Source organism: Neoarius graeffei, chromosome 18 (assembly GCF_027579695.1).
Source record: "Neoarius graeffei isolate fNeoGra1 chromosome 18, fNeoGra1.pri, whole genome shotgun sequence".
NCBI lineage: Eukaryota > Metazoa > Chordata > Actinopteri > Siluriformes > Ariidae > Neoarius > Neoarius graeffei.
In genome coordinates this window covers 16976090-16998564 of record NC_083586.1, presented here as the reverse complement: position 1 = coordinate 16998564, position 22475 = coordinate 16976090, and the positions used below count along the sequence as shown (strand labels likewise).

Here is a 22475-nt window from a genome sequence, read left to right as displayed (position 1 = left end):
GCCATTGCAAGGCTAACGTGGCACCGATTTTAAAACACGGCAAAACATAAGCTCATAAGTTACAGTCAATTTCCAGACTAAACTCAGTTTAACAGAGCATGCTGCATGCTTTTTGGTTTTGTAGCGCAGAGTACCTGGCTAACTACAGGAAGTGGTTAGCTGCACAGCTAATGTAGCCAATGCAAGGCTAACGTGGCACCAATTTTAAAACACGGCAAAACGACTTAACAGTTATACACTTACTTGTTCGGTGTTTGTGGCTGATGTGGCAGGGATGCTTGGTACGGACCCAGGCTTCAGTGACAGTTGATGTGCAAAACCTGCCCTGTACTGTCCCAAGTTGTGGAAACATTCCTCAGGAAAATGCTTCTGACAAACATACACCGTCTTAGGTAGACTCGACGGCGTATTATTGAAGTAAATAAAATTAAGCCACTGCTTCTTCAGGGGCTCTCCCGTCGGCAGTAAAAACAGACTCTTTTCTGTGTTGTCACATCCATGTACAGCGCAATTTCCATGTTTCGCTCGCTTAGGTGACGCCATGTTGTGTCCTCTATGGTCTCCTCACTACAACTGGGCGGGGCAATCCATACAGTGGGTGGGAATCCAGAGGGGGGGCGTGGGGATCATCTCCCTTGCTGACGTAGTAAAGGGAAGAGTTTATCAACGCGCCGTTTTGACGCGCCATTCTCAAATGTTGGGCATAGTTTGGTTTACACATTATGAAATTTCTAGCCACTGGGGTGACTTAAGAAGGTCAGAGGAACTCATTTTAACGTTAAAAAAATTCAGAAAGTGAAAATTTCATGCCATGGGACCTTTAAACCTTTTTGCTGCTGTTCCTTGACCGTTTACATCTGATTACATTGGTTGCACATATTTGCATATTACTGCCATTTTGCTGATGTTTCTTTGACTGTTTACGTCTGGTTACATTGTTTGCACATTCGCACATTACTGCCCTTCTGCTGCTACATCTGATCATTGCCTTATTTTTGTATTACACTACCTATTTTGCACTACATTTAACCTTTATTTTGTACTATACTGGGTGTTTTTGTTGCTTTTGCTTTTATTTTTGCACTATATTGCCTTACTTTGTATTACTTCTTCCACCTATTTATTTATTTGTAATTGGCATTCATGGTGGACAGCAAATTAAGAATTTCATTGTGCAAGTGGACATGTCCTTACTGTGCATATGAAAATAAACACTTTGAACTTGAACTTGAAAAAGTAGAGGTGATGCAACACAGTAGTAAACACGCCCCTATGCCATTTTTTTTTAAATGTGTTGCTGGTTTCAAATTCAAAAAGAGAATATATTTTTCAAAAAACAATAACATTGGATATGTTCTCTCTTTGTACGATTTTCAATGAAGTATCGAGTTTCCATGATTTGCAAATCATCACATTCCGCTTCAACTTACAGTTTACACAGCATCCCAACTTTTTTGGAAACAGGGTTGTATTAAAGGTATACTTGTGCATCTCAAAAAATTAGAATACCATGAAAAAGTTCCTTTTTTCATAATTTAATTCAAAAAGGTAAACTTTCATATATTCTATATTCATTACATGTAAAGTGAAATATTTAAAGCCTTTTTTGTTTTAATTTTGATGATTATGGCTTATAGCTCATGAAAATCAGAAATCCAGTATCTCAAATTATTAGAATATTCCCTACGATCAATCAAAAAAAGGATTTACAATACAGAAATGTCCAACTTCTGAAAAGTATATTCATTTATACACTCAAAACTTGGTTGGGGCTCCTTTACCATGAATTACTGTATCAATGCGGTGTGGCATGGAGGTGATCAGTCTGTGGCACTGCTGAGGTGTTATTGAAGTCCAGGTTGCTTTGATAGTGGCCTTCAGCGTACCGTATCTGTATTTTTGGGTCGGGTGTTTCTCATCTTCCTCTCGACAATACTCCATAGATTCTCTATGGTGTTCAGGTCAGGCAAGTTGGCTGGCCAATCAAACACAGTAATATCATGGTCAGCAAACCATTTGGTAGTAGTTTTGGCACTGTGGGTAGGTGCTAAGTCCTGCTGGAAAAGGAAATCAGCATCTCCAAAAAGCTCGTCAGCAGATGGAAGCATGAAGTGCTCTAAAATCTCCTGGTAGATGGCTGTGTTGACTTTGGACTTGATAAAATACAGTGGACCAACACCAGCAGATGACATGGCACCCCAAATCATCACAGACTGTGGAAACTTCACACTGGGCTTCAAATGCCTTGGATTCTGTGCCTCTCCACTCTTCTTCCAGACTCTAGAACCGTGATTTCCAAATTAAATGCAAAATGTACTTTCATCTGAAAAGAGGACTTTGGACCACTGAGCAACAGTCCATTTCTTTCTCTCCTTAGCCCAGATAAGACACTTCTGACATTGTCTCTGGCTCAGGAGTAGCTTGATCTTAGGAATGCGAAAGTTGTATCCCCTTTCTTGAAGATGTCTGTTCGTGATGGGTCTTGATACACTGACACCAGCCTCAGTCCACTCATTGTGAAGCTCTCCCAAGTTCTTGAATCAACTTTTCTTGACAACCCTCTCAAGACTGCGGCCATCCCTGTTGCTTGTGCACCTTTTCCAGCCACCCTTTTCAGCAATGACCTTTTGTGGCTTACCCTCCTTGTGGAGGGCATCAGTGATCATCTTCTGGACAACAGTCAAGTCAGCAGTCTTCCCCATGATTGTGGTTGTGTGTACTGAACTAGACCGAGAGATACACTGTGTTCATACTGTTTTACTCAAACTCGAAATGAAATATTCTAATATTTTGAGATTTTTTTTTATGTTTTTGTACTGTATGCCATACTGATTAAAATTAAAATAGAAAAATGCTTGAAACATTTTTGTTTATGTGTAATGAGTCTATAATATATAACATTTTCACTTTCTTAAATAACTGATGGAAAATATTGAACTTTTTCACAATATTCTAATTTTTTGAGATGCACTAGTAAGTGCTAACTTAGTGTCATATCTTAACATTAAAGAACTGACTGCTTTTCATATACATTAGCTCATTCAAGTTTTTGTACAAGTGTAATGGCTGTCATTTTTGACAACCTTAAGGCTTTTACTCATGCTTCACTTGGATTTACACCTGCTAATTAGCAGTTATTTCCAAAAGGAGACTTCACCTAGTGTCAAAAGAAGTCAAAGTCCTTCCTGTGCTAGCGCCTGGTATTCCCAGGTAGTCTCCCATCCAAGTACTAACCAGGCCCTTAAGGCACATCAGGTGGCACCGATCTCCGTTTCTATGGCCCTTGGCCTCTCACCTATTACAGAAATAGGGTTATAGTGAGGAGTGTCTTCTGGTAACAGCAAAAGTTTCACTCCCTTCTCAAATCTAGTTTATCAATGTAAAAAAAAATCTTTTTTTAACTTTTGCATCATATATTCCATAATTCATGGATTCTGCTAGTTTATCTTCCAGTTTACAGTCTGTAAGGCACCAAAAGGATTTCTTCTTAAACTAAGCATATCTCAACCCAATCTCATGCAAAATTCATAAGTGAAAGCAATTTAGAATTTTATTGAAATGTAAAAAAATAAATACACAAGCTTTTGAGCACTTATCCCACTCCTTACCCTATCCTTATCCTCAAATATTATCCATTAAAACTTTATCTTTGTATGAGTTCTTGCAAATCTTTACAAAACTTTAGTCAAAAGAGGATCTTGCAAGTGGTAAAAGGGAGGTGGGAGGGACAAACACAATAAAACCTCAGCCAGTAAAAGCTTCATCGTTGTTAATGTCACAGTTGATCAAATACAATCCCAAAAACCAATTCTCCATTCTAGCTGAAGGAAAAACTGTCTAAATTGTATTATTTTAATGCAATTTGATTTGTTCTGCTTCTGAAAAGTCGGCAAAAAGAAGACAGGCTGATTTATCCCAACCCAGCTGACACCCACATATATATATATATAAAAAAAAATATATATATATATATATATATATATATATATATATATATATATATATATATTAAATGAGCAAAGCAAAGCCTCATTCTTATATCATCTGGCTCACAGTGCAAATCTCTCGGCATGAGATGTAAGAGTGCTAGTGTGATGAGCATTCCAAGAGCTACTTGAATACTTTGCCATTGTACACGGCATCAACTTGGAGAAGGAAATCAAACAACACCTAATGAGTAGTTCTGAACTGATAGTGACTAATTGTTCCAAATGTCACATGCCTTTTAGAATAATGCTGCACCAACGTACTGTAAAAACTTCACAATATCATCAATTAAGTTATGCATTTTTAAATAACTTATCCCTGTGTACACTCATCGGGCACTTTAATAGGAACTTGTTTTTGTTTCTAGACCCAATGTGGTCTTCTGCTGTTGCATGCCGAGATGCTTTTCTGCTCACCACAGATGTAAAGAGTGATTATATAAGTTACTATATCCTTCCTGGCAGCTCGAACCAATCTGGGGTGGGTTTCCCGATAACGTTGCTCTTTAGGGTTAAAGAGCCAGTTGAGAGACTCTCTGAAGCAATGAACATGGTCTCTGTACGTGGTTTTCCCAAACTCACTCATAAGAAGGATTCTAAAGAGCAACAGGACGAAGAGCATCTTTGCAATGCGCGTCCCCGATATAGGCATTAGTAGTTGCTAAAGGCAATCATACTGTCATTGCTGAAGGCATTAGTAGTTACTAAATCCAGTCAATAAGCTCACATAGCATTCGTTTTTAATCAAAATCTAATGAAATATAAAGTGTTTAAAATAAAATAATATATAGTATCATCTGGAAGCATGTATATAATGTGGTAATTAATTAATGAAACTATTTTACATTTTGGGGCAATTTCTTTTATTCCAAGCGTGTTTTTAATTAAATGAGCAAGTGTTCACACGAAAGAATAAACAAATAATAAGCTAAATAATTAAGTAAATGTGTTCCCCATGCTCGCTCATTTCACTGCCCCCCCGATCATGCAGTCGTGATTATTCCAACTGTTATCCACAAAGCCAAGTGGACAATGTTCTCCATTATAAGTGCGTGTGTGCAGAGAGATAGAGAGAAGTTTTGATCTGTGTGTAGTGTGTACCTAAGGAGGCTGAATTGACCTCCTTATATATATATCTCCATCCATCCATCCATCCATTATCTGTAACCACTTATCCTGTGCAGGGTTGCGGGCAAGCTGGAGCCTATCCCAGCTGACTATGGGCGAGAGGTGGGATACACCCTGGACAAGTTGCCAGGTCATCGCAGAGCTGACACACACACACACACACACACACAATGTTAGAGGTGCAAAAATGTCTCATTTATGACACTAAATTAGTTAATCACTCACCTAAATGAGTTAAATTTGATTAAAATGTGGCAATATCAATGTGACATTACGATATTTGTACATAATTCCATAACTTGAAATAATGTTTTGCATATATTTATTTAATAATTAACTCGATGTACTTGCAATGTACAAGAAAAATAATTGGACGCTGGCAGCAGATTCAACACCAGTTTCCCCCATTGACTGTGAGAGTCCCTCAGAGGCGCAGCACATTCTGTGTATTTGGCTGTGAACGAGTCACTCTTTGTTTTGAACAAGTGGTCCAGGTCCCTTGTAAATTCAGAGCAAACTAAAGGACTACTTTGGCTATGATGCTGTTTGGGAAAACCACATTAGCTTGACAATGGATCTTAAGAGATAATTTAAGACTCTCTTGGCCTTAAGAGGCTTTCGGGAAACCCACCCCTGGCCATTTTCCTCTGCCCTCTCTTACAAACAAGGAACTTGTTTTCACCCACAGAACTGTCGCTCACTCAGTGTTTTTTGTTTTTCACATCATTCTGTGTAAACTCTAGAGACCGTTGTATGTGAAAACCCCAGGAGATCAGCAGTGTCTGAAATACTCAAACCAGTCCCTCTGGCTCAAACCAACACCCATGCCACAGTGAAAGTCACAGAGATCACCTCTCATCTCATCTCATTATCTCTAGCCACTTTATCCTTCTACAGGGTCGCAGGCAAGCTGGAGCCTATCCCAGCTGACTACGGGCGAAAGGCGGGGTACACCCTGGACAAGTCGCCAGGTCATCACAGGGCTGACACATAGACACAGACAACCATTCACACTCACATTCACACCTACGGTCAATTTAGAGTCACCAGTTAACCTAACCTGCATGTCTTTGGACTGTGGGGGAAACCAGAGCACCCACGGAAACCCACACGGACACGGGGAGAACATGCAAACTCCACACAGAAAGGCCCTCGCCGGACCCGGGGTTCGAACCCAGGACCTTCTTGCTGTGAGGCGACAGCGCTAACCACTACACCACCGTGCTGCCCCACAGAGATCACAATTTTTCCTATTCTGATATTTGAAGTGAACATTAACTGAAACTCTTGATTTGTATCTGCATGATTTTATGCATCATGCTGCTGTCAAGGGATTGGCTGCTTAGAGAACTGCATAAAACAGCAGTTGTACCTCGTGGGTGTTCCTAATAAAGTGGCCAGTGAATGTAAGTTGTTACTGTAGAAACGACAACATTGATAGACGAGCACAAAAATATAAACCTGTGATTTGCTGGTGCACTACTCTCAGATCTACTGTTATAGAAAACAAATCACCTGCAACCAGAATCAAGTAACCAACAGCATTGTGGGATAATAATGCAGTTGTGTGTGCAATTCTACATTATAAACTGAAATTGTAGACTTGTCTCCTGAAAAGCTCCTGATAAATGCACTATCTGCTTTCATTCACATAGACCAAATAACATGGCTACAACGTCTGATAAACTTTCACACACCCTCACGTATGATGTGAAGTTAACACTGGCGAGAGGTGGAGGGAATCAAGGTAATTAGCACAGAACAAGTGTTAATTATGCTAATCCTGGCTCAGTAGAACCCATGCTGCTTCCAGGTTTTATCTGTTACAATGATGGATAATGAGTGTGATAACGAGGTGACATCATTACGATGCTGTTTCCCACAGCTCCACCTTCCTTCCGGCATGGTGGTGTAGTGGTTAGCACTGTCGCCTCACAGCAAGAAGGTTCTGGGTTCGAGCCCAGTGGCCGACAGGGGCCTTTCTGTGTGGAGTTTGCATGTTCTCTACGTGTCTGTGTGGGTTTCCTCTGGGTGCTCCGGTTTCCCCCACAGTTCAGAGACATGCAGTTAAGTTAAGTTGGGGTAGCCATGGCCTGAGGTTGGGCTGAAAATGCCCTTGAGCAAGACACCTAACCCCCAACGGCTCCCCGGGCGCTGTAGCATAGCTGCCCACTGCTCTGGGTATGTGTGTGTGCTCATTGCTCACTTGTGTGTGCATGTGCGTGTTCACGGCTTCAGACGGGTTAAATGCAGAGGAGAAATTTCGCTGTGTGCTTAAGTCTGTGCTTGAGTGTACATGTGACAAATAAAGGCTTCTTCTTCTATAGTGTTAGAGGAAAATAAATCAACAATGGCGTAGTGTAATGAAGCAGTTACTGTCACCATTCTTTACATACTTAAAAAGTTTGAATATTAAAAAAAAAGACTTTAAATCTGAAGTGTATAAGCTATTGAAGTCATTTTACGGTTCACAAATGGCTGATATGGACACAAATTATGTATTGATGGTGTGTTTTTTCATAATAGCTGGTAATTTTTTAACTTGATTGCAGTCAATCCTACTTTATAACTGCGTCTCTGTTTGAATCCTGGGAATGTTCAGTTTGTAAGTTGAGAAAGACTGAATAAAGAGAGGGTTGTTTGAGCACTCTCTCTCTCTCTCTCTCTGCTGTTTCAAGCTTGTGCTCCCCTGTGATAAGTACTCTCACTAACCCATCCTTCTCTTTGAACAGAGATGGCTGTCAGTCATCTGTATGTGAGAGCCACAGAGCTTTGTGTGCATGAGTGAGGTTATCAGTTTTTTTCCTTGGCTCTCTCCATGAGGTTTGTGAACTCACAGCGCTTTGCTCAGGAGGTCCCTGAGTGGCCCGTGTATGGAATTGTTCAGATGCGGTGGCTTCCACTGACACTACTGCCCTTCAGATGATTTATTTTTAATGTTGGTGTGCTTCACCTTGAGAAAGTTGAGGTTGCGATTCCGCTCGACGCTGGTGATCTCCAGGTTTCCCATCACCACCTCACAGTTCTCATAGAACTTGCGCAGAGTGTGGTAGTGCTGGTCCAGATCTGACAAGGTGCTGAGCTTGTTATCGGTGCCCTCACATACTGCAAAACAAAGAAAAATAGCCGGAAATGTGTGAAACTACTGCACATCCATTACTCCCTCTTTATTTCACATGTAACAACATCCCAAGGTATGCATTATGGAATTATATATTGTATTGCTTTGTAAGTGCACCATGTAATTAAGCACACATCCTTAAACCCATCATACACTTTACTCTGTCTATCCAAACATAACTATCTGCTCCATCAGCTGGACTCAAACAACCTCACATGTTACACATGTACCACATTGCTCATACATTGGCTCACTGGGGATCACTGCAGTCCTACCATGACATGCCACTCTCCTCTTCATGGACAATAGTGCCATTTCCAGGAAATCTGCATTGCAGTTACCTGGGCATCACCATATGTCCTCTTTACATTCTACAAGCTTAACATCACCCCTTCCAGTAGGACAAACACAGAGGTAGTAACTAAGCACCCTTCTGAATCATGACTCAGTTCCTTATGACATTGTAGTCGAGGTTATCAATGTGTTACACACTGCACCTGGTAATTAGGAGAAGTGAAATGGAATGGTAGTTATGTATGGGTTAACTATGGATCAACAAACACTGGATATCGGCCAGAGTCCCTGTTGATTAGAACATGGAACTTCAAACCAGCAGGAACTTGGCAAAAAAAGTTCCAGGGACAGATAACTGTCAACAATGTGATGTTTTAGTACCATACTATATCATATGGTCACCATGTGACTTAAAGGTAAGGTCTTGGCATGTGTGCGGACATACACCAGATCATATTCAGGAGCAGCTTCTCAGCAGCTGTCCGAAGAGTTTGGGAGAGGGAAGGTACTGGTGGCGTCATGACCAAGTTCTCTGTGTATTAGCAGATACTATCTGTGCTGGCATAGTCCACAACAAGCACCAACAACCAGTGAAGGTCACCATTACCTTTGTCTGAGCAGGGGAGAAGTCACAGCCCCAGCCAAGATCCAGGGGTGGGTTACTTGCATCAGTGAGGGACTGGCAGCTCCTGGTCAACTTCAGGAGGCAACTTAGGTTCCCGGACATCATCTCATCCACCACACTCAGACCTGACATGGTCCTGATGTCTGGGGAATACAGACAAGTGGTCTTGATCGAGTTGACCATGCCCTGGGAAGACTGACTGGAGGGGGCTCAGGAGAGAAAGAGAGCCAAACATGCCAATCTAGTGGCTGACTGTCGGAGACAAGGGTGGAAGGCCTGCTGTGAGCCTGTGCAGGTGGGTTGTCAAGGATTTGCAGGTCAATCCCTACATCGGGTCCTGGGCCTCCTGGGAATCTGTGGGCTGCAAAGAAGAAGGGCCATCAAAAACATCTTGGAAGCAGCAGAGAAGTCTTCCCGATGGCTCTGGCTGAAGCAGGGTGACACATGGCAGAGTACACTACCTGGGCACAAGTTGGGACCTGATCACCCTCGGCTGGGTCACCTGGGTGAGAGTGTCTGATGTTAAGACCCGAAACACCCAATGACCTCGAGAAACATCACTGACGATGTGTCCAGGTTGCACCACAGGTGTATTACAGAATCTTGGTGTTCAAACACCACCCCAGTTGAGTAATGCAATGTGAGTTAATGCGTTTTTTTTTTTATGTAAGCTTTGGAATTTGGTTAAAGTGAGATTTAGAATAGGAATTTTAGAGTAGGGGGTTTTGGGATCGCAACTTTGGAAGCTGAGGATGGGAAAAAGAGTTTTGAAATGCAATATTTAATATCAAGACTTGTAATGAGACTTTCAGTGTGCAAGTTTTGGAAGGGGAGTTTTGGTCATTAATAGCAGGGTCAGTTTATAAGTCATTGAGAAGCAAGTATTAGGGTAAGGATAAGGATTATAACCATGCTGGTGTAACAACATTAAAAGGTAATAAACCCCAATATTTAGTATCTGAAACATGATGCAGTTTCAGTGGAGGTGCAGTACAAAAAGAAGCAGAAATCAATGGATTTACTGTACCTGCAAAACTACATTCAGTTTTTATTTTTAGAATTTAGTCAGGCATCTGACAGACCTTTAATTTGCATGTTTGGTCTATTCCGGCATCAAGTGAGTATGGGTTTATGCCATATCCATCCTGGATAAGCATTGGCTGTCAATACCCTCGGCTCATTTATCAGTTTACTGTTTGGACTCTTAATAGCTCCACTCTCAGGGGGCCTAAATGCCAGTGGACAAGATTTAATGCCACAGTGGCTCAGAACATGACTGATTACAATGAGTGTAAATGGCGTTGTTATTTTTAATCTCTCTAGATATTTCTGGTCAAAATGCTTTTATGTAAGGTCAATTTATGGGATAAAAAACACACACACACACCAGTTTTAGATTAATGTTGAAGCTTTTCATTTAGCAACCATAAATAAGCACCATTACACCTCCACATTTGTCTCAAACACATTTTTTTTGCACAATTCATCACTAATGTTTACACAAAAATAAGCGTGCGCCAAAGATATGATGAAATATATACGTAGCAAACATCTGCATCACAGATGTTTACAGTCTACAGCCACTGTTTTCATGTTACAATACATTTCTTTGGGCAAGTCAATGTACTTTGTACTTTGCATGTACTTTGCTCATATTTTAGGTCATTTTGAAACAATCAATTAGAGACAGATTTAATTCAACATGTATGAGAATGTCAGTGGGTCAAGTTAACATACACCAAGTTGACTGTCTTTTGTGGAAGATTCAGAAATATCATGAGAAGCTTGTGAAAGGATAGCCCAAGCAATTAAAAGGCAACAAAACCAAATGATAAATTCTATGTAAACTTTTCACCCACTTTAAATGATATAGTAAATAAAAGCTGAAATATATCTGTCTCTCTCTGCTATTATTTTCAAATTTAATATATAACCTAATTTACTTAACACAGGAAATACACTCACTAGCCACTTTAATAGGAACTTGTTTTTGACTCTAAGATTCCTGTTCGGGGCGGCACGGTGGTGTAGTGGTTAGCACTGTCGCGTCACAGCAAGAAGGTCCGGGTTCGAGCCCTGTGGCCGACGAGGGCCTTTCTGTGTGGAGTTTGCATGTTCTCCCTGTGTCCGCATGGGTTTCCTCCGAGTGCTCCGGTTTCCCCCACAGTCCAAAGACATGCAGGTTAGGTTAACTGGTGACTCTAAATTGACCGTAGGTGTGAATGTGCATGTGAATGGTTGTCTGTGTCTATGTGTCAGCCCTGTGATGACCTGGCGACTTGTCCAGGGTGTACCCCGCCTTTTGCCCGTAGTCAGCTGGGATAGGCTCCAGCTTGCCTGCGACCCTGTAGAACAGGATAAAGCGGCTAGAGATAATGAGATGAGATGAGATTCCTGTTCTTGGCTGCAGGAGGGGAACCCAATGTGGTCTTCTGCTGTTGCATGCTGAGATGCTTCTTCTGCTCACCACAGTTGTAAAGAGTGATTATATGAGTTACTATATCCTTCCTGGCAGTTCGAACAAATCTGGCCATTTTTCTTCTGACCTCTCTTATCAACAAGGCATTTGTTTCCATCCACAGAATTGTCGCTCACTCATTCAATTTTTTTTTTGTTTTTTATGGGTTTTTTTTTTGCACCATTCTGTGTAAACTCTAGAGACTGTTGTGTGTGAAAACCGCAGGAGATCAGCAGTTTCTGAAATGCTCAAACCAGTCCATCTGGCTCAAACCAACATCCATGCCACAGTGAAAGTCACACTTTGAAATCACAATTTTTCCCATTCTGATGTATGAAGTGAACATTAACAGAAGCTCTTGATTTGTGTCTGCATGATTTTATGCATTGTGCTGCTGTCAAGGGATCGGCTGCTTAGAGAGCTGCATAAAACAGCAGGTGGACGGGTGTTCCTAATAAAGTGACCAGTGAGTGTATATGCTAATGTGAAATATATGGAGTTTTGACAAAATTTGAGTTTGAATATCTTTAGCTTAGGGGTGTGTAAACTTTTGGCCTCTGCTGAACTTTTTGATGAATGCTGATGACATTTAAAAATCAGATGCTCCTCTGTCCTATTCCCTGCTGATGGAATTTATATAAATGCCTGATATTTTAACAGCTCCCAGTTCATTTAAGTGAAAGTGGTGATAAAACTAAAATGTCACCTCATCTGTTGAAAACAGGGGCTTTAATAATGCAGAATCAAAACTTCACCAAGAACCCACTCACACTGTAGACGGTTTTCCTTGAAAAAATTCCACTACAGTGGAAAGGGGGTTGTTCACCAAAGAACATCAAATATTTATATTGACACTGGCAAGATCTTGTGCTGTAGAGAGAGCTGGGGACCAGAGCGCATGTCCCAAAAGCTCAAGGATATTCAACATTAGATCAGTGTATCAGTGATATTTTTCTACCTTTGTCAACAGACTATCATGGTAGATGCATCTAAAAGATGTCACAAATAGAGATCAAAGAATGTAAGCATAAAAAATAACAGCACCAAGGTTCACAGTTCGTGAGGTGACCTTGACAGAAGCTGCATTTATATGCTGTGAGAAAATATTACAGCCATTCCTCAGTCAGTGATGTACCCAGTAATCAAGATCTATATAGAACTCACTTTTTTCCATAGCAAGTTCTTCGTTTTATTAATGTGTTCCTAAATTCCCGAAATCCAAATTTCATTTGTTCACAAATCCAGTTGTGGATCAAGCAGGTGTTTTTATTGTCTTTCAGGGGGCAACCGCAACTTCTCCTAAAAAAACTAGACTCAGTGTGATTCCTGGAGAAGTACAATCATGACCTCATCAAGTCCAAGCTGTCAGATTTGTTGTGAGAAACTGAGCTAAATCAGTGTGTTTTTATGATTGGGTTAGATGGTCCTGAAGGAACCTGAAGGCATTACAGTGGGTGATGACACTAGTTCTGTCTAAGCACCAAGCACATTGTGGGAATTTGTGGCTGGAAAACCTGTGAAGAAGTGCTCTCTAACATAGGATGATAAGAGATGGTTTGGAGCTTTACAAATGGATCCAATGATAGGAAATGTTGCTAGTGTGAGAAGTTGCACGTTTCAGCATAAAATAACTTCTTGTTTTCTTTTTGTCTGTCGTATCACGATGTTGGGTGTCATGATGCCCAAAGCAGCACGACTTCAGCACCAAGGACAGTTCCACCAACCAAAACTCTAATAAACGAATATCGATCTGAGGCAGAGCACAGCTCAATCACACACAGCTGGAATCCACAGATTACCCTGACTCTCCACAGCTGGATATGACTCAGAGGGAGTTAAAATTGTTGATGTTAAGGGAGAAAAACTTTTGTTGCCTTATAAACCCTTACTAACTTCCTCCCACTTCAGTACACCACAGACTCCCTCAAGAAACAGTGGACTCTGGCAGAGCTGTGAGATCCTGAGTACTGCCAGTACTGGGCACAAACACACCCATGATTTCATGCACCAACCGCTCTCTCCACTCTGATTCAATGAAAACCACACTGTGCTTTAGCTTGCTGCTCAAACAGGAAGTGGAGGTGAAATCCTATTTTAGGGTACGGTCGAATTGGTCCTCTTCCCCAATATTTGAGGAACTCTGGTAATGCATAAGACATCAAATATGAAGAGCAGAAGCAAAAGTTGCAAACTGAATCATGTTACAGGGTCAAATTGAAGGGAAACACCATGAGACACAAGATTAAAAACAAAGTGAAGACAGATGTGTATAAGAGCACAAAGCAAGGTACCATCTGGACCAATTTCAGCCAAAATTCTAACCATGTTCTCTATTAATCCCTCCTGTGAAACTGACACTCATCTCCAACAGCAGTACTGACCAGAAGTGGTTAAAGAACCCAAATTCATTACTCATTAACATTTCATACAGTATTCCAAGCCACACTGATTTTATTACTACTGCTAAATGTACCTAGGCTAAGTCACATCCTCTTGAATGGTAAATACTGGTTATTTACAGTTGGTTATTATTTTGCTTTTGATTTAATTCATTAGCAAATTCCATAGCATTAGCCATGTTTGCATATGACAAGCAAACTTAGATTTGTAAACTTAATTATTTGTGAATGATGCAGTTGCTTTTGCCTTCATTAAATTACATTAGCTACCACACTTTTTTTCTGAGCCAAAACATAGGGCTGGGCAACACACTGGGGCTTTTACTTTCCCGGTGGGCTAGCTAATGAATTCATCATAATCCATCCCTCAAGCAAAGCACCATCTCTGGCTGGAAACGTGGAACAGAGTCCTGAGGAAACTCTGGGTGGTATCCGTGAACTCACATTCATTCTGTCTCTCAATCTCTCTGTGGATCTGCTAGTTTGACCTTCCAGCCAGAATGAATCCTAAACCCCATGGGTTTGACGCTACACCCTGTACTGTGACTCCGCATAGAGACGACTGTTTTAGACAAATAAAATCCCCTCCGGAAATTTTCCCTGAACAGAGACAAACTGCTGCAATTAAGGCAGAATAAGTACAATGGAAGAGAGCAGAAGGACATCCTGACTCTCCCAGACCACTAGCATGAAGCAAACAACATATGCATATGTCTCAGTGTAACTCAAATTACCCCCAGTCTTTACACACCTATATGATTCCAAGTCTAGTTTTTTTTTAAATCACAGTCCACAATCTTTCATTTACTAACCTCACTTTCTTGTATAATGACTCCATGTTAGCCTTTTCAAAACACAAAGATATGCTCACTCTGTGAGAAACCCACAAGTTTAACAACCAACATTACATTTGTTTAAGAACAGAAGCTGATAAAGTAGAAGAACTCGTGGTGGCTCCTGAATAACCGATGTCTCTTCCTCCATGTGCTCAGCAGGAGCAGCTTTGGTCAACAGCAGGTAGTCCGTTTTTGTTTCTATGTTAACTACACACCTGCTGATATTAAGTGTGTTCACTTGCTAATCATTTCTACTGCATGAGTAAAGATGAAGCCTAATGCACACAGGTTTAGCGACACACTGTTGTACATCCACTTACACATACTCATTTTATTTATGATTAATAATTTTTGAAATAAATGAATGAATCTTCGACCACAATGATGTTAAGCTTTGGATGCAAAGCAACATATTGGTCAGGGAAGTGCTGGAGGCAGATGTAAATGCAGATGAAAGAGTTTATTAAGAAAAGCAGGCAGACAAATCCAAAACATGGTCAAAGTCAGGCGACTGGCAAACAACTTGAAATACGCAGAATCCAGAAAACACAAGAAACCAGGAATGGTGTAAAAAAAAACGAACAGCATGAGCAAATGGACAAGACGCTTGGTCATTTTCGACACGCATGCAGTAAGCAAATACTTTGCAACTGTGTGTGAGAGCCGAGAGCCTTTTTATACTATGAGCTGTGCTTATGTGAAATGTAGAACAGGTGTACATAGACAGAAGTCCAGTGACTGTGAACGTGACTGAGTCTGTGGTGATTGCATATTGTAGTCCATGGTAGCCATGTTTGGGTGGATTCTGGAAATAATAGTCACGAAGGATAGCCCAGTGCCGATTCCGCTGCTAACATGACAATAACAAAGATTAGGGCATTCTATGGACACAATAAGTGTAACTTTATTATTCTCAGCTGACTTCAATGACCTCACATGATGGCAGAGAGAGCCAATAACCCACAGATCACCTTAATTATCCTCTAGGCTGCTAACATCGTTCACACCCGGCCACCAGTGAGCCAAACACCTACAGGATGACTGAGAGGGTCAACAAGTCTTCTTAGGTTTGTTTTTGGTCCACTAGAGGATAAATACCTGGAACTCCCCACTAGCCAGACAAAACTGAAGAAGCCTTTTGGATGAGAGGTGAAATGTTTTCAAGAATTTCAAGCAATTCCAGTTGCTTTCTTTAGCAGCTATGGTTTACAATACCTGGATGACTGAGAAGTAGGGATCGACCGATATGTTTTTTTTCAGGGCCGATACCGATTATTATGGAATTGGGGTGCCGATAACCGATATGTGCAACCGATAAATGTAAACATTATAATTCACATGAAATTAAACATAGCACACACTGACACAGACCTTCATATCCATGAAATGTATGTTTAATTGTAAAACTGAACATGAAATTTTGTGCAGGGAGATGCCAGCAGCATTTGTACAATAAAGTCAAACATTAGTTAGAATAAAATGAGAAATAAAATAATAATAAAATATTCACCAATAAAAAAATAAATCACTCCCTACTATATTACAGCTCACCATTTTCAGTGGAAAATAAATGAAAATACACTCTGAATTCTTTTACACTAAGAACTAAGTAAGACTTGCCAACTTCAAGTAGTTTTTAAATAACAAATCAAGTGTAGGAAGCTGCCTGCAGCATTTTTTAAAAAGTAAAATCAAACATAAAGTAGGCTATCACTCCCTATTATGTAACAACTTAACAAGTAACCATCTACGGCTCTGCTCCTTTAAGAGTATATCGCTTTCCGAATCAGAAGCGCTCGCGAGGAGAATCACTTGCGCAAGAATTAAATACTAGTGGAATACATTACAGCGCAATGTGAAGTAGGGGTGTGCAAAAATATCGATACGGCGATATATCGCGATACTTTGTCTTCTGATTCAATATCGATACTCAAAATTTGAATATCGATATTTTTTCAAATAATAAAATCATGTTTCAGACGGGGGCGGCACGGTGGTGTAGTGGTTAGCGCTGTCGCCTCACAGCAAGAAGGTCCTGGGTTCGAGCCCCGGGGCCGGCGAGGGCCTTTCTGTGTGGAGTTTGCATGTTCTCCGCGTGGGTTTCCTCCGGGTGCTCCGGTTTCCCCCACAGTCCAAAGACATGCAGGTTAGGTTAACTGGTGACTCTAAATTGACCGTAGGTGTGAATGTGAGTGTGAATGGTTGTCTGTGTCTATGTGTCGGCCCTGTGATGACCTGGCGACTTGTCCAGGGTGTACCCCGCCTTTTGCCTGTAGTCAGCTGGGATAGGCTCCAGCTTGCCTGCGACCCTGTAGAAGGATAAAGCGGCTTGAGATAATGAGATGAGATGAGATGTTTCAGACGGGTTGTAAATCCAGTACGACTTCCGCACCTCCGCTCCGCGAGGTGTCGCTGTGCCGCTACCTCACTGCAAGGCACTCTTCATCTTCTCTTTTTTCCCCGGCGGTTGCAGTGAGGAAAAAAAAACAGGCAAGCATGGCTGTTAACATAAACCTAGAGACGCCGCCGAACTTTAAGGCAGATGTTTGGAGGCACTTTGGATTCCAAAGGAAAGGAGAAAAAAAAACAGTGAGCCGGACAAAGAGAATGCACTTTGCAAAACCTGTTTCGCTCCAATTAAATTAAGATGCTCCAATTAAGATGCCCACTGCACTTTTCAATGTGTTTCAGACAGTGTGTTGTTCCTGCAAAATAAGCACAAGTTAAATGTTCTCAGGTATATGTTCTCAAGTTTACAAAGATCAAATTGATATTAGTGTTAGCACTGAAATGTATGTGCAGTCTGCAGTGCAAGTTTTAAGTTTTCATAAAACAATTTGATTCTGCTTGTTAAGCAGCACTGATGTGTCCATGCTTACAGAAAAGTTGATAATACTAGCACAGAAATGGGAATTTTCTGTATGTTGTAGTGAAGCAACTCTTGGTTTTGCCAGCAGTAGAATAGAGACAAATATATGTCTGGCAAGAGTGTGTAGTTATGTATGTGAAATGTAATTTTACAGTGGTCAATAAATTCTGATTTTCTTCAGTGACACAGATATTGTGATGTGGTTGAAATTTCTTGCAATATATCGATTATCGCAGAATCGCTGTACCGTGATATTATCGTTATCGTGGGCAAAATATCGCCATAGTATCATATCGTGAGGTATCTGGTGATACCCAGCCCTAATGTGAAGTAGCATAAGAACATTTAAGTCAAGAGTTTAATTGATGTATTTCGTTCATTACCGTTTATCCAAGCAAGTGTGCATCCATGACACAATTAATTACTGAGCCCACAACAAGCGTCCTGACAAACTCCCTACAGTATTGCACAGCCTACTAGCACCATATCACACCTGGCTTGTTTAAATGTTCAAATAGCACTTTATAAAGTTACCTAACATATACAAGTGCAATGCGCTTTTTGAGCACGAGTCACGTCATGAAGTTTACTCATCACCATAATAGGGCTGTGCCGACAGACGATGCCATCGTCCATCAACGATGGTGGTCATCCATCACGATGGAGAGCCACCATCGTGATACCACGCCCCCTCCTGTCATAAACATGCATATACGGTATTATCTGGGCCTATTTAACCTAAAAAGTTAGTTTTTTGTTAGTTTAGTTAGTTAGTTTTGTTTAATATATAAATATATTATTTAACATATAATTATATATAAATACATAATTATATAAATCAGTATAAAGTAATATTACCGCTTGCTCACGTAGGCTATGGTGCAGGGACGTGCTAGTGAACATAACATGTGGTTACACAAATACAGTATGCTACTAATAATAAATTTTGACTTCATTTTTTAGCCTACACTATACTTTTAATGTAAAATTTGTCATGTTGTTCAAACAAATAGCCACTATTAACGATTTCAGTCAGGAAATATTGCACCTTATCAAACGGCAGTGAAGCGCAGACTTCGGCAGAAGTCAAATAACTTTAATCTGGTAAATAGGCCTACTTTCAGACACAAAATGGTCCACTCCCATAATGTCAAACCAAATGGAAGAATGAAGGTGATTCTGATAAATGTAAAGACAGTAAAAAAAAACCAATATTAAATCATGATTTTAAAAGCTGGCGCAATAATTCAAACACTAATAAATTGGAAAAATTAACGCGTTCAAGTGCGCACTAAAGGCCGAAACGCATCTTCAATTGATATGGTGTAAATAAACAATGAGTAATAGCTTAAGTGTAGTTTCTTCTCATAGTTTGAATACTAGTCTTTCATTGTTAGAGCAGATTAATATCTTGCCGTGATCAGTGAGTGCTCGGGGAGGTTCATTTCCACCTGCGCTTTGCGCAGCTCATTTCTCCGAAGCCAGCTGTGCGCAAACGCAGTGTTGACTGCTCGGCAAACTCCAAACGCTCGGTCTGTACTGGCCCTCTGTTGCGCAAGCGAGTTGGTTATGGCCAGGTTCAAACTGTGCCCAAAACAACTTAACCACGGCCATTTCAATTGCCTGATGGCTGCGATAATATTCGCCCCGTTGTTATACAGGTGACCTTTTTCTCCTCTATTTTCCTTTCGGCAAGTGTCTCGCGCAATGCGTCTTCTAAATTGTCCGCTGAATGTGTCTCTGGCATGAAACTCGTCTGCAGGCATTTGGACTCCACTGCCCACTCTCGGTCCACATAATGTACGGTAGCTGACATATAGGGCCTCATGTTGCAGCTGGACCACATATCCGTTATCAAGGCCAAATATTCCACATCACCTAGCGCTTTTTTTTCTTTACGTGCCAAAGCCTCGGATGAGTATCTAATACTTTTAATAATAATAATAATAATAATAATGTGGTATTAAAATCCCCCCCCCCCGCTATGATCGTCCATCACGATGTTTGCACTGTAAACATCGTCGATGCCAATTAAGGGGACATCGCACAGCCCTACACCATAACAAATAGCCAGTAGGCTTGCGCTAGCCTACAGAACACAAACACTACATTTTATTTCGTCTTCCCTTGACCACCTCTCTGTATGGCTGTCATTCTACTGTTCGAGTAGAACTACTGACACATTCACAACGTTTCCAGACGGGGATTTAAAAATGACTGCAGCCTACATTATGCTGGGGACTGCTGACATTACATGTAGTTTCAGCGAGACTAGTTGGTTGTAGGCTAATTCAAGTGCTTCCTTCCGTAAGCTAAGTTTGCCTGGCTACACGGATGCAAATGGACAGTTTTAATGAGTAGTAGATGAAGAATGTAAACATATAATGATGTTGTGCTTTTGCAACTTGTGTGTTTGTGACTTATTGCGGCAAAAGCAGCGTGTCCTTACCTTGAAGTGGGATCTGCTTCTGCCCGAGTGCCCATATGGCCGCCTTGAAACAGTTCACAGCGGTTAGCTACGCGTGTTGATTGGCTGTATCCCTTGTGCCGCTTCTGCCCGAGTGCCCGTACGGCCGCTTTGAAACAGTTCACAACAAATCAGATGTTGTGGTGGGCGGGACCGTGTTCTTGAACTCAGAGAGGCGAGTGCAGGAAAGGACGTGCAGGGACAGTCGCATTAGGAACGAAATGGCTGCAAAAACGCATGTTATCGGCATATCGGTGGAAATTATGGCCAATACCGATAACCCTAAAAATGCAGAATATCGGCCCGATATATCGGCCAGGCCGATTATCGGTCGACCCCTACTGAGAAGCTTCACAGACAAACTTCATTATTCATTTACAACTTGCAGCATTACAGAATTTAATTATTGTGATGTTGACACAGGTGTGTGTATATCAAGGACCATGAACGCAGCTCAGCCAATCAGATTTTGGAACCTAAACTATTCATTACATAACAAAGAAGAGTGTACAAGCTGTTGATACGATGTTTTCTGTGAGATGTTTAGTGAACATTTATGGAAGGAGTCTCCAGTGTCATTGTTTTGTAACAATCAGACAGAAGTTTTTATTTTATTTATAGTTGCCATGTGGACCAATAGGTTCAACAAGAAGGAAAAAAAGAAATACTGATAAAAACACAGAAAAATAAAGTGCAACTTAAAGCTGAGTCACTTCATGATGAAACATAAACAAAAAAGGAAGGATGCTGAATCAAATAGTATATTTTATGTGCGATGTGAAGATAGAAACATTGGCCAGTGTGTTGGTGACTTTCTGTCGAGGAATCAAATACAATAAGCTACAAGAACATCAACATGTATGTCAGAACATCAACCCTTAGTCAATATTCACAGACTTAACTAGCTAGCTACTATCTAAGCACTCATTACTAGCTAGCTTTTTAGCCTCATTGATGATGTTTCCAGGCAACCAAATCATGGCACTGTGCAGCACACTGGAATGTTTTACTTCCCCAATGGACCAAATGTATGATTTACATGAACATCTGTTGTGTCTGTGAGTGTTTGCTTCACATGTTTTGTTGTTTTCTAGGCAGCTGATGAATTATTAAAACTAATCTTGAAAAAACAGGGCCTGGGACTCATCAATGAAACTGTAGTTCTTCTCAGAAGTCATCCATCCATTATCCATAACCACTTACACTGCGCAGGGTCATAGGCAAGCTGGAGCCTATTCCAGCCAACTATAGGCGAGAGGCAGGGTATACCCTGGACAAGTCGCCAGGTCATCGCAGGGCTGACACATAGAGACACACAACCATTCACACCTACGGTCAATTTACAGCCACCAATTAGCCTAACCTGCATGTCTTTGGACTGTTGGGGAAACCGGAGCACCTGAAAGAAACCCACTCAAACACGGGGAGAACATTCAAATTCCACACAGAAAGGCCCCCGTCGGCCACTGGGCTCGAACCCAGAACCTGCTTGCTGTGAGGCGACAGGGCTAACCACTACACCACCGTGCTGCCCTCTCCAAAGTCACAACTTTTAAAAATGCAAACTAATTATTCTTAACAAGGCCTAAAGCCCACCCATCCATTACACCTGGTGCTCCGAAAATCATGAATTGTATCATTTTAATAAGCACCCAGCTGTTTTATTTCGATTCGTGTCTAATGACTTAGTAATGAGGCTTTATATGCCTGAGGAACGTCTGTAAACATTTTAAAACAACACCAGGATCAACTTTAATCCTGAAAAAGCCAGTAGTTAAATAGCGGTTCAGCAAAATAAGCTTGAAAGGAAGTACTGGAACAACACAAAAGCCTGATCGCTGGGTCTTGGCTGCTGAAGCGAGAGTAAATGACTCATTCACCACTGCCATCTACATGCAGATAAATTAGCGTGTGTTTTCTCTACAACCTTACACATACAGAATAATCTCTTCTTCCCCACAGCAATCCCTGAGTGAGAGATGATCCTAAACACTGTGAAATCTACACACGTCAGTGTCCAAAGGCACTGTGTAGTTTCTGAATAATGGATCACTGAATCCTGCACTGCAGTAAAACAGAATTTTATTTGAAGTATCGGGTTTTAAAAAAGGAAACGCAACCATGAAATGGAGGTTTAGTTATTCTGAATGACAAAGTTAGCCAAGGTTGTGCCGATTAGCCATAGCATTAGAAAATGAGCTCATTCTCTTTTTTATGGCTCATTAAACACAAGCTTCCTTTCCACACTTATCTCTTTTTTCCCCTTCCCAGCTGGATTCTGTCTATACATTT

The 22475-nt window shown here is 41.0% G+C and overlaps 1 protein-coding gene across 1 annotated transcript in view; it reads right to left on the bottom strand.

Moving 5' to 3' along the window:
- LOC132865959 (receptor tyrosine-protein kinase erbB-4-like) overlaps nucleotides 1-22475 on the bottom strand; it is a 115686-nt gene that overhangs the window by 69843 nt on the left and 23368 nt on the right. Inside the window, exon 2 of the mRNA XM_060898466.1 lies at nucleotides 8068-8219. Coding sequence (XP_060754449.1) covers nucleotides 8068-8219 — 152 coding nt within the window. The remainder of the gene's footprint in view (nucleotides 1-8067; nucleotides 8220-22475) is intronic.